Below are 13712 nucleotides of genomic sequence, written 5' to 3'. Positions count from 1 at the left end.
TTTTATTAAGGACATAAAGTCAGTATAATACAAATGAGGAATGCACCAAGGATATGCAATAATACCACATTTGGAACACAGTAGAAACCTCTTGAAAGGGAAAAAAGATCATATGCTTTATACATCTGATTTCTAAGATCTGAGAGAAGATTCCTACATAAAGAATTTCTGAATAGCTTGCTTTCTTCTTTTGCTAGGAAATGTTGTTACTGAAATGACTTAATGCTGATTTCTTTGAAATGCTTCTGAGCAAAGTTCTGAACCTTGAAATCAAGCTATAACTTCTGAGGCATTGCAGAGTTATAGGCACAACCAACCACATTTGTTCTAGTGTTGCTTTTGCTGACTGTACAAAACCACACACACTCAATGTGCAGTAGAATGTTATCTTTAAACCACGTTTTCATGTGCAGAAACCTGCATGGAGTTCAAGCTTTTGCACGTGTACTTGATTACCTCTGTATTAGAAATGTATGACACCTGTGAAATTTAAATTCTAGTGTGTTTATGAAAATTTGCAAGCAGTAGTAGGGAATCTGTTTTGTGTAAATCTGTACCACAAACCCATTTTGAATGAAAGTAGTTGCTTCAGGCCACATTCAGTTTTTCTTTACATAAATTAAAATATGCTAAAAAGGACAAAGTTTACACTGATGACACTTTTATTGTCCTGGACGACATAATTTATAGATATTTCCTGGTTAAACACCACATTCATTTTTGATGAACAGAAAACTTTTACTTAATAGATACATCAGTGCCAGATGAATACCCCTTGGATGAAAATTTTTGTCTCATTAAGGCAATAACTTGAAATTAATTAAATAAAAAGCAATTTGCATACAAATCCCCTTCCATCTGCAAGTGGATTATTACATGCTATTTTCACTGTTCAGAGTATCTTTATGGTGGTGCATTCTTTCTTGCTGAAGAAACATTTTTGTTTTACTGAACATGAGACAGCAAGACATGATTGGGATCTACAATACCAGAGGGGCCATTCTTCAGCTTAAAACCAAACAAACTGCAACAAAAGAGTACACATGGTGTATAGCTCAGAGCTGTTGAAAAATATAGCCATTGCTGGTTCATATTAGCTTCAGCAGCTATTTCCCATCTGTAAAGACTACTGGACTTAGAATATTTTTATTAAGCGTGTCATTTCAAAACAATTTCCATTTTTAATGGATCATTTTTATATTACTGATGTAAGTTTGGGAAGAGAAATTATGTCAGAAGGCAAAAAAAACAAGACTCGGAAAAGGAAGCTTCCGAAATGTGTTGTGGCTATCTCTGGGCCAGAATGTGTTGACAAATCATAAGGAATTTAATAAACAGCAAAAATTAGAAATAAAAATGTAAACTGGTGGTAAGATTGAGCAATAGCAAAGTGCAGTAATGGAAGAAAGCGTCTGCTGTACTGGAGTGAATCTTCATCTTTTCAGAGGAGAAAAGGGGTATGTCCCGGTGCTGCCCCTAACTAGGGTTCAACCCAGCATGGCAGCTTTGTTTGCTTGAAGCCTGAGTAGGACTACATTTTGTCCTCCTACCAGAGCAGTAATACTACTTTTGGCTGGCAGGGGTGGTGGTGGTTGTTACTTCTAAAATAATTTGCTTGAAGAAAAGCTACTGTATAGATCTTTACTTTGCTCAGGGAAGTAGTATAACTTTAGCTACACACCTGTGCTATCAGAAGCTCCGTCCAAAGGCAGGTATTTCTCTGTATGTAGCTTTATCCTTCATATAAAGCAGAATAAATCCATTTCACACTACTTACAGCTATGCACCTTGCCACAGAAAGGCTGGTTTATGGCACAGGTGGACATTAGAATCTGATTAAAGGGTGAAAAATGGCAGCTACTCATGGATCTTGGTAGAAAGGTCAAGGAGAAGTAGAAATTGTGTGGACTGCTGTAGAATTATAGGTTGTGAAGTGTTAGGATGAAGTAAAGCAAATGTATTAAAAATAACGTAGCAGTATAGTGCTAGTAGTTTGTAGGAGTGTTCCAGTAAAGGGAAATTGTGGAAGTATTTTTAGAATAACTGAGGCAAAGGAAGTGTTTGCTTTAAAACATTAGGTAGTTTAAATATTTGATGAGGAAAGTGCTGGAATCAAGGCTTGAGAAGGCAAATTCGTATGTAGCAATCTATTGAAAGAGTTCTGATTTTTGTATGTTCAAAGTGTAGTTTTCTTCATCCAGGCTGAAATTAATGACCCTTTGAAAACAGTGGGAAGTGTTTTCAAAATAAGAATGTTGCTGCACATCTCTTTGCAAAATCTTTTTTTTTTTTTTAATTTTTTTTATTTCTACTTATCCCAGCATCTTAGCTGTAATGAAGAAAGAACAATTTAACAAACTGAGAACTCGCAGCAGACAATATAGGGAAAACATTATTGTTTTTCATTTGTATTTCTCAGTGATATCTCTGAGGAGCCAAAAACTTCTCATGCTAATTAGTTTTCTCAGTAGGTCTGTGCATATAAAAATAAAGAACTTCCTTTTCTGTTTTTCCTCACAGTTGGGTATAAGGGGAGTGATAAATGGATGGCACCTTTGAGTTGTCCTTTCTATTGGGAAGCTGGAGTAGCTTACCATAGAGCATGGAGAAGGAAGAAGTAAGAGTTTCTTCAAAAAAGAAGTACTTCCTAAAGCACTGTTAACTGAAGGATGTGTAGTTAATACATTATCTTTAATATCTAGGCTACAGATAGCCACAGATTTATCCTTACTTCAGTTTAAATGACAGTAACTGAGACTAAAAAAAAAAAGTCATATTTCATACAGATTTTATAATTTTTAGTCACATTTATGATATGAATAAAATACCAGCCTTTTCCATCTTACATAGAAAATATTGTACTATTGCTTTTTTATCCCAGAACTGACCTATTACTGCAATTGATAATGCAATATGATAATATTTTTTTAAAACAATTTTTGACTTTTATATGACTCAGTATCAGACTTAGGTAAATCTTGTTGGAATGCAAAAGAAAAAAAACATGGGGAAAATCAATTTTAAATTTTTTATGTGAAACCAAGACACTTTCAAAAATAATTATCAGTAAACATAATCTGCTTGCAATCTTAAAATGTGACTGCACCTAGCAGTTTAGACATGACTAATTAAAGTAATTCTGTCAATTCAATTTTGTTGAATTTATGATGGGTTATCTTAAAGGCATTTATGGGAACTTTGACAAACAGTTATTGTTTATCAATTATCCTGATTTTAATTTGGTTTATGGTAGACTGACTTACGTGCTGAAACTCTGAAACAGTCTCATTAGCTTTGCGCTGCTATTTGTGGACTGTACTTCCAGGGCAAGCAATTGCTGACAGAATCTGAGCATCTGACCTCAGACTTTCCAGAGTAGGAAATGGGAGAACATCTCAGTGGAAGCACTTTTAAGTTCCTATAGTAAAAGCCTACCTTCACTGAAATTAGAATTTCACTTTGGCATTGATTGCAGAGGGGCTGTATTTAATGCTAATGATTAGGGAAGTTCTAAAACATGTGATCTAAAATGAAGATTCTTCCCTTGATGCCAGAAAAAGGGATGTCATACTGAAAAGGGTATTTGACCCAACAACTTTTCAGTGATTATTCGTCAGATGGCCAAGAATTTGCATGTATTTACATGTGTAATGTGTACATGTATAAAGAAAACAAAGTTGGTTTTGTTTTCCTACTAGAAGCCTGCAGTGTGTGTGTTGGAAAATACAAAACTGAGATTTGGCTGGGGCAGGGCCAGGAGAGAAGGGAGAAAAAGAGAGTGAGAAGAGCAAAGCAATATGGTTCTGCCTTTCAAACAGACATGCACCCCGTTTAGCAAACTGTGGAAATCCTTTAGATCTTTGGCTTCTAGGCATCATGAAATTCATTTTTCACTGGATTCTCTTGTCCCTAACAGTATCTCTTTCCTTTAAGCATTGGTAAGTTGAAGCATTTAGAGCAAAAAAATAGCATAATAAATCATTCATAATTTGCAGTCTGCAGCATTGTGAAGTTACAGCATTGTGTAGGTACTGCCAGAATATCTCTTTTTTGTTGGTAGTTTTTATACTTCAGTTCACTCAAAGATACTCTTATTTCTTGCAGTTTGCAATGCAGAAACATAAACATTTTTTCAGATGAGTCTTGCATAGAATGTGCTATAACAAAAAATAATGTTTTGCCTCTGCTTGTTTTCTTTTTTTTTGTTGTTGTTGTTGTTTGTTTGTCTTGTTTTGTCTTGGGATGTTTTCTTTTTTTTTCTTTAGGATGGTGAACCAGTTAGACCAGGAGTAGCCATGACAGATCTTGCTACTGGGTTGTATACATATGGAGCAATTATGGCTGGTTTACTTCAGAGGTATAAGACGGGGAAAGGACTGCACATTGACTGCAATCTCTTGTCATCTCAGGTAGGAGTTTTAAAAAATTGCTTTTAGTTGTGTAGATGTTTGAACCCAAGAGTACCATTTTGACATAAATTAATGCAAATTAGTTAGTACAACTAATGACAGCAGTAATAATGACAGAAATGGCATTAGTGACAATCTCCTTATTCTGCCACTCTGGAAGTGACCATTTTATATGACATGGTTATAGTTGCTACTGCATTACGTTTGGTTTTCAATTTTTACAAAGATCTTCCATGTTCTTTGAAAACATGGGTTAATCAAGGTTTATAATATCCCTGAGACTGTAAGTAACAGTTGTAGTAGATATTTTGAGATAGACAAGCACAAATGGTGAAACCACTATTGGAAGGGAGGCCTCAACGCTGGGTAGTATTACTACCAGAGTGACTGAATTGTGCAAAATCACCCAGAGTAATCAAGTATCACCCAGGTGTCAAAAGTAATGTAATCCAGGAGGTCTGCCTTTTGGCTCTGAGAATTAAAGAATAAAGTAATCTTGAAGATGCAGCATTTTCTCTAGGCACATTAAAGAGAAATCTCATCAAAACTGTTAAGACAAAGATGTTTTGGTCATGAAATGTACACCATATACCACGAGTAATGGGAATGTTAAATTGTCTTTGAACATTTAAGAACCATTGGTGCAATGATTTATAATTCCCAAAAAATGAAGTGATGTTGGTATGAGCTGCATATGATCAGATGATATGTTGTCTTGCTAATGTAGATACCTGCTGGCAGCAGCTGGGTGTCTGGTGCATAGGAATTTTTGTGTATGTTCTAAAATGTTCATCAAAACTGTACGCAGTACTATTAAAGGTACTGAAGTGCTCTGTTCTTTTCATCTTTATTCAACTCTGATTTTCTACACATTATACCTGTCAGTACAGTTGAGAGATGATAAAGTGCCCGTTGTGCAAAATGTTGTCCCTGGTATGAGCAGGAGGTTGGACAGGATGACCTCCAAAGGTTCCTTCCCACCTACGTTATAGTATGATAATAATGATTGAGACTAATGATTGAAGTTGCTCTTGTTTTAATACCTGCTGAAATCAGATCTGGAAAGGAGGGGAAGCCCTTGCTGAAATCAACAAAGAATTTTTCATTTGTTTCAGAAATGTCTGTAAGGTCTGGGCTTTTCATCATACTTATGTATGTTTGTAAATTTTGTGTCTGTATTTGAAAAATGTAACAAGCAGTTAGAAAAATATTTTAAATGTATGTTAAACTCTTATTAAATATTTTGTATATATATGGAAGTATTTTTTTTGTTTAAGGTATCACAGTGCTTTATATTATGGCAACTTCTCCTTGATCTTTGTAATTTCTAATTTCTATTAAAAGGACTTCTGGTAATTTCTATTAATTTCCAGAGTAACTCTTGTTATTTTTTGATTCCTTGTTCCACTGCTTTTTGGCTTTTTTTTTTTAATGGAGCCTTCTTAATTATTTTTTAGTATCCTATTAAATGCTGAATATAAGAACAGTTGAAGTTAGGTGTATCTGTAACTCTCTTATTTTATTTCACCTTACATTGTCATCTCATTTGTCTTTAGAATCTTTTTCCTTGGTTAGGACAGACTTGGCTATGTAACAGAAGTGTTCTCATATTGCAAAATTTCCATTTGAAGTTCCACATCATCATTCGTTAGGCCACTCACTGGCATACAAAAGAAAGACAATGAAAACTTGAGATAGATGTTAGTGAAAAAATCATGATATGTTGTTTGACTTCTATGTGTTTAGCTGAAGAAGTACTAAATGGTGAAGGGAGAGTTTGGTGATTTTTTTAATTGATTTTTTTATTATTGTTTTACTGATTGATTTTTTTGTTATCACATTACAGTTATCCAGAAGTTAAGAAGTAATTCCATACATGCACACTCTTACTGCAACATATACTTCAGTGTTGAGTAAATGAAACTGAAATAAGTTGGTGTTTTGGAAGAGAGCATGGGTATAACCTGTCATTCAGGAAGAAGCTATTTTGTTTTATATAACGTTATTCAGCCCAAATTAACTTTAGGGTGTTGGCCTCAGACTGTAATGAGAACATTTATTAAATTGGGAAAAATATTTATGGATGAGGTGCTGGGGTCCCAAAAAGAAACCCACGTGATCATTCCCGTTTAAAAAATGTGTTAAAATGAAGAAAAACATAACTGACAGCTCAGTCTTTTCTGAGAACAGCTAGTTTTCCTGGTTCATTTTCTTTCTTTTTACGACGAATTACTCTTGCAATACTTTTGGTGGTAATTTTTTTTAAATGGAAAGTTAGATAATTGCTGTGATACGATCAGGTTCTTGAAAGATCCATGCTTTCAAAGGGATTATGGTTTTACATACCAAGCTGAGATATCTAAAGCTAGCTCTTCTTCATTTGATGAATGTTTAAAAAGAATGGCCTTTAGAAGTCTCTCACGGATTCTGCCAAAACAATAAGGATCCTAAAGTTGTAGATTTTTAGTTTGTTAGAATCTTGTTGCAGTTGATTAATGGTGGGATCTAGAGGTCAAAGAAATGCATCATGATAACTTTTCCTTCAGAGCGAGTCTCACTGGAGTGTAGTATTTTCCAGTGAGAAAAAAGGAATCTTTTTTCTGTGTGTAAAACAAAAGCACTACTGAACCATCCTCCTATTAATAGCATTACAACAGCAGGGACCTGTAATGAAACTTTTGGCTTTTGTCAGTATTTCATGCACTGAGCTAGTACAGCAGCATGCTTGAAACTTTTGTCCATCCCTTCATCTGAACTGAGAATCATGAAGCTGGCCTATACATATGTCTTCATGGAGCAGCGTTGATGACTCTGACTATGTCAGAAAGGGAAAAAACCTGCAGGGTTAAAGCACTTAGGCAATTAGAAATCCCTGAAAAATGCTCTGTGTGTTTTATGGAAAAGCCCCCTAGCATGTACGTATCCATCTATGTCTGTGCTATCACGTTTCTGCACGCCTTATAGAAATGCAAGAGGATTTTTTAATGTTTTTTTTTGGGGGGAGAGTGAGGGCTGGAGGATGCTTTTGATACTAATTTCCTGCACAGATATGGTAGTGACAGAGAGCATTGAACTGAATTCAACTGCCAATGAAAACGATCTGAAGCTTTTAAAATAAATATCCCACTGACTGGCAAATTTGTTTAGTATTTAACTGGTCTGTGTAGAACCAAATGGTAAGTAAAATCCTGTTCTCTAAAGAAAAGATTTTTTTAGGTTATCTTAAAAAGACATCTTTCTTTCAAATTCTGTATATCATACATTTTTGCCCTATAGCTTTATAACAGCAGCTTATTGCTACCAAAGAGGATTTCTTTCCCCACAATATAGAATTCTAGGTTTTTATTGACAGGAGAGATACGGTGACTGCTAGGATGTGGTTTTGCAGTGAGCACTAACTTTCTATATCTCTCATCTATAAACTTTTAACCCATGTCATACAATTCCTTTGAAATTTTGGACTTTTAGATGATTTACAGTTGTCAGCTCCAGACCTTTCAGCATCTAAATAGTGTCCTTTAGATGATGCTAGTAAATAAGAAGGAAGTGGGTTTTGGATTTGGTTCCAATTATGCAATTGTGCCTTTTCTTCTGTTGTGGCTTAAAAAAAAAATCTCTTGGAAGTTTTAATATCCTTCCTGTATTTAATTACAACCAGGCTCCAACAAATACTGTAATAAGTTGGTTTCTCTTGGATTGAAAGTCTGCAAGAAGTATTTTACATTGAACATTTCTGCAATTTTGGAGTGTGTTTTTTTTTCCCAGATTCCACAGACAGGATAATGTGGTTAATACTGTTTGTATTATATGATTGTTCATCAGACACTTCTCTGCTTCTGATTATTATGTTTTAGCTTGTATTTGCCATAGCAAACTCTTAATCTTCTCAAAAATTTGAAGTGACCTTAGAAAAGCCTAGCAAATTGGTATAAATTATTATCTGTATTCCATCTTTGTTTTTTAGTTTGGCAGTTAGTTTACTGAGATAATGGTGAGGTTTTGAAACTATTAGTTTTTGTTTCTGCATCACTTTTTCCCAAGATGACTGTGTATAAGGCTATCTATTTAAGTGCTTTTAGTGCTCTCTATTCAGGGCTTTAATGACATGTCTTTTACAAATTATTGAGTATAGGTGAAACTGGTGACAATTACATACTGCCTGTAGGATATATATGACAGCACAGAATCCCTGAGTAGTAAGTTCTGTGAGAAATATCAATCTCAAATGCTGTTCAGGTGTCTTGACTGTATCTTGTTTCACTGCTTGCTAACTGAGAGCTGTGAGCTGACTGAATACAGAGAGAAAATCTGCTTTTTAAGAGGTCATTGCTGCTGGTGATTTCGGAGGCCAGCTAGGAGGACTGTTACACAGTTGTCTTGTTTTTGGGTATGGTTTGAATAAGCAGTTCTTTTTTACAAGCTTATAAAGCACCATCTTTGCAAAACATTGTATTCTTCATCGCTGTCATGATAAAAAATTGTGTATGTGCTGTATGGAGATGTCTTTTTCACTGCATAGCTCTGATATGGGAAGATAATAAAACCTGAATTAATGCGAACGTTTCTTTAAATATATACTGTGCATTAAACACTTTTCTTGGCTACTATTCTTGATAATTTCCACTGAGGACATCAATATAACTAAGAACAGAAATTATCCCTTGGCATCTTAGGTAGTCGGAATTTTATTGAATAGGCCAGAAGACCATACTAACATGACAGTAACTCAATTTAATATTGGCCTCTGTGGAATGTGTGTTGTGATTTTTAATGATTAGTTATGCAAAATTCATGGATATATCATACTCCAACTGGATCTTGGATTTATTTAGTGGCTTCCTTTACTCTGTAAAAAGAGTGCATGCCTATATTGCAAGAGAATTTCTTCTTTAGCTTACTATCTGTCAGTAAATTCTGTGTCTTTTTGTCTTTGCTACTATTGTTCTTGCGGTAATGAAACTAAGCCTGAATGTGTTGCAGCTTCATTTTCCTATGGTGAGTTACCTCTGTCATCAATTAGAGAAAGACTATGAAGGAGGTAAAAAAAAAAATGCCCCTTTAATACATAGCAAAAATAAAATGGCTATCTGAAGTGGATAGGGGAGAGAGTTTGAAGCCAAAGGGAGACATTTCTTTTAATGAGTTTATTATTTAGATGACCTTTGAATAAGGGTGTAATTCTGGAAATGGAGTCAAGATGTTTGTTGTAGTTTATTACCAGCAGATCATATTTCAGAATGGTGCTAAGTATTAGGGAAAGAAGGGTAACCTGGGTAGTTATGGGAACAATTTAAGCAGCTAATGGAAGAATAAGTACTTTTAGTGTACTCCAAAAGCTCACCCCTCCCTCTAAACTCATGGAAGCCTTCAGAAGTTGTTCTGTAAATTGGTCAAATTTGGATAGGGCCTTTCAACACCTTATACACTATTTATTTATGTAAATAACAAGGAAAAGGGCTGTAACTTGATGGAAGAGGTTTCAATTTTATGTCATGGAAAATTTTAAGTTAGCAAACCAACTTCTACGTGCTGTTGAACCTCTGGAAATCTGATAAACCTTAACACGTATGTCATTTTTGGGTATGCTGATGGAATGCTAGCTAAGGTTTTAACACTGCTAAACCTTGTTGGTGTTTGGTCACCTCAGGTAGCTCTGATTGAAATTTCTCTGTAAATTATAAAAAAGGTGAAGTAAAGAATGACTGAAACAAATTTGGACTAATGACTTCTTTTTGGTCTAATGGAGTTCTGCTCCCATGACAGTCTGTGTTTCTCTGTGTTTGTATTATTCAGCACTGTATTATTTCTGGCTCATGAATTAAATTGCAAACTCTGTATGGAGTAGTGACATGTGATTAGGCCAGTGGACATAATACATTAGTTATGTATTATATTGTAGTGAAAGCTAGAAAAAAACTTGTTCAGACTCTAAAAGTCAGAGTTCAGTTAATTGTAAAAATGTTTTACCTTCTTTGGAATGAATATTTGTAGTACTAGATTTCTCTGATAAAATATGTGAAGTTATTTTCATTCAAGCTTACTCTGTAATATAACTTTTTTGGGTTTTTTTTGTGGTACTATTTAAATATTTTTGTAGGTGAATTAAGGAAAAACTTCTTTCTTCAGAGAATCATTTACAAATTTGTCATTATTCAAATTGCATTATCAAGCAGAAGTGCCATCTTTTGACTCCAGACTCGTTGGTAATACTAACTCATTTATTTCTCAGATCAAATAGAACTTTGGACCATGTCTCTGACTTTGGACAAGTCTCTGACTTGTATACCGTTTAACAGCTCGGTAGATGAACCACATCTGCATTGCGGACAGCATTAAGGTGCTCGAAAAAGCATTGTGGGTGACTGAATGGTGGGTGTTCATTAACACTGCAGAGGCACAGAAATATAACTCTGTGCATTGTAAAACAACCTATTTCAAACATTTCATCCAATTGCATGGGGTTGCTTCTTGTGTGATCCCTGTAGTGCACTAGCACATAAGTACTTAAAGGGCAGTGTCCAGAGATCTTGCAGTGTTACAACTAATGTCAGTGTTGTTCTGCTCAAGTAATACTGTTATGACGAGAGGATATTGACCTGTGATAATAGGGGTGGAATATTTGCATATTTCTCACCCATCCAAATAGACGTGTCTCATTTCTGTATGTGTCTCCCTATGTATCAAAGGAAAAATCTAAAAATCTACCTGCTTGCAGTGCTGCAGCACAAGCTATTGAGATTACTATTATTTTTGTGGAGGGATAGTTCTCCACAGATCAGATAAAAATGACATTGTCAGGAGGAGACAAACACACAAGATTATTTTTTCTGTGCAATCATTCATTCTGATAAATGTGAAGTCAAAAAGATGAGTGCTGTAAATAGCTAGGTGTATGTATTATTTTCATTGTGAATGGCACTGTTTCTAATGATAAGATCAAAAGTAAAAAGTGGCTTAATATGGCTGCTTTTGGATGTTGGCATCTTTCCATGGAAAAGCATCCTTATTACTGCTTAAATAAAACCATAGAATCCTTCACAAAGTGTGAAGCATCCAAATTGGATACTACCCTATTACAAATAATAAGAAAAATTGCTACAGTTATTCTGATCCCTGTCCTCACAGGTAATTAATTTTTATACGAGCAAAATCTGTTTGTCTGGATTTTATTAGTATGTTTTGCTCTCTTCATTCTCATCTGTCAAATATAGCTACCGGTTTTAGAATAGAATAGAATCGTTTAGGTTGGAAAAGACCTTTAAGATCATCAAGTCCAACTGTTAACCTAGCACTGCCAAGTCCACCACTAAACCATGTCCTTAATAGTCACGTCTACATGATTTTTAAATACCTCCAGGGATGGTGACTCAACCAATTCCCTGGGCAGCCTGTTCCAATGCTTGACAATCCCTTTGGTGAAGAAATTTTTCCAAATATCCAGTCTAAACCTTCCCTGGTCAACTTGAGACTGTTTCCTCTTGTCCTATTGCTTGTTACTTGGGAGAAGAGACTGACACCCACCTTGATACAATCTCCTCCCAGGTAGTTGTAGAGGGAGATAAGGTCTCCCCTCAGCCTCCTTTTCTCTAGGCTAAACAACCTCTCAACCTCTCCTTATAACTTCCCTCAGCTGCTCCTCATCAGACTTGGTCTGTAGACCCTTCACCAGCTTTGTTGCTCTTCTTTGGACTCATTCCAGCACCTTATTGTCTTTTTTGTAGTGAGAGGCCCAAAACTGAACACAGTATTCAAGGTCCAGCCTCACCAGTTCCGAGTACAAGGGGAGTACATTTCCCCTTGGATTATGGGGGCTTCATTCTGCTCCCTGTCCCCGTCTTCCAGCTCAGGGGGCTGGGTACCCTGAGAAAACTGGCCTTACTATTAAAGCCTGAGGTGAAGAAGGCATTGAGTACCTCAGAATTTTCTGCATCCTTTGTCACTGCGTTCTTCCCACATCTAGTAAAGGATGGAGATTCTTCTTAGCTCTCCTTTTGTTGCTAATGCATTGATAGGAACATTTTTTATCGTCTTTTACAGCAGTAGCCAGATTAATTCTAGCTGGGCTTTGGCCCATCTGATTTTCTGCCTGTATAACCTCACAACATCTTTGTAATCCTCCTGAGTTGCCTGCCCCTTCTTCCAAGGGTCATAAACTCTCTTTTTTTCCCCGAGTTCCAGCCAAAACTCTCTGTTCAGCTGGGCCGGTCTTCTTCCCCACCAGCCTGTCTTTTGGCACATGGGGACAGCCTGCTCCTGTGCCTTTAAGATTTCCTCCTTGAAGAATGTCCAGCCTTCCCGGACTGCCTCCCAAGGGACTCTGTCAGTCGGTCTCCTAATCAGGCCAAAGTCCACCCTCAGGAAGTCCATGGTAGCAGTTCTGCTGACCCTACTCCTTACTTCTCCAAGAATCAAAAAATCTATCATTTTGTGACCGCTGTGCCCAAGACAGCCTCCAGCCATCACATCACCCACAATTCCTTCTCTGTTCACAAGCAGGTCCAGCAGGGCGCCTTCCCGTAGTTGGCTCCCTCAGCAGTGGTGTCAGGAAGTTATCTTCCACACACTCCAGGAACCTCCTAGACTGTTTCGTCTCTGCTGTATTGTATTTCCAGCAGACATCTGGTAAGTTGAAGTCGCCCATGAGAACAAGGGCTAGCCATTCTCAGACCTCTCCCAGCTGCTTATAGAATATCTCATCTGTCTCTTCATCCTGGTTGGGTGGTCTATATCAGACTCCCACCATGGTATCTGTCTTGTTGGCCTTCCCCCTGATTCTCACCCATAAATACTCAACCCCTTCATCACCATCATTAAGCTCTAGACAGCCAAAACACTCCCTAACATACAGGGCTAACCCAGCGCCTCTCCTTCCGTGCCCATCCCTTCCGAAGAGTTTATAGCCACCCACTGCAGCACTCCAGTGGGGCGAATCATCCCACCGTGTTTCCATGATGGCAGCTGTGTCTATGTCACAGTTTTCCTGCTGCACAATGGCTTCCAGCTGCTCCTGTTTGTTGCCCGTGCTGTAGATGCTCTTCAGTTGGGCTATTGATCCTGCAACCTTTTTGGGGGGAGAAGCCCTCATTCCTACTTGACCGTTCTCATGTGCTTCTGTGGTTTCTAACACATCAATAACTTTCTGTCTTTGCTGCTGTGTGGATGTCCATCCCCTACCTCCACTGAGATGGCACACCAAAGGACCTCACTAGCACCCCGTCGCCAAATCATTGGCGTGCCGCCCCAGGCTTATCTCTAGCGAGCCTGGTTTTATCCCTTTCCCCCTTCAAATCTAGTTAAAGCTCT

General features: G+C 37.0%; 1 protein-coding gene across 5 annotated transcripts in view; it reads left to right on the top strand.

Annotated features, from left to right (window-relative positions):
• The window catches only part of SUGCT (succinyl-CoA:glutarate-CoA transferase), a 333192-nt gene that overhangs the window by 46862 nt on the left and 272618 nt on the right, over positions 1 to 13712 (top strand). For all 5 annotated transcript variants that reach the window (XR_012633080.1, XR_012633081.1, XM_074898183.1 and 2 more), the window contains one exon: positions 4266 to 4409. Coding sequence is in view for 3 of the 5 variants with exons in the window: in XM_074898183.1 (XP_074754284.1) it covers positions 4266 to 4409 (144 nt within the window). In the remaining 2 variants the exon portion in view is untranslated. The remainder of the gene's footprint in view (positions 1 to 4265; positions 4410 to 13712) is intronic.

The sequence above is a fragment of the Athene noctua genome, chromosome 2 (assembly GCF_965140245.1).
Source record: "Athene noctua chromosome 2, bAthNoc1.hap1.1, whole genome shotgun sequence".
NCBI classification, from domain to species: Eukaryota; Metazoa; Chordata; class Aves; order Strigiformes; family Strigidae; genus Athene; species Athene noctua.
This window is presented reverse-complemented; position numbering and strand designations above follow the sequence as displayed.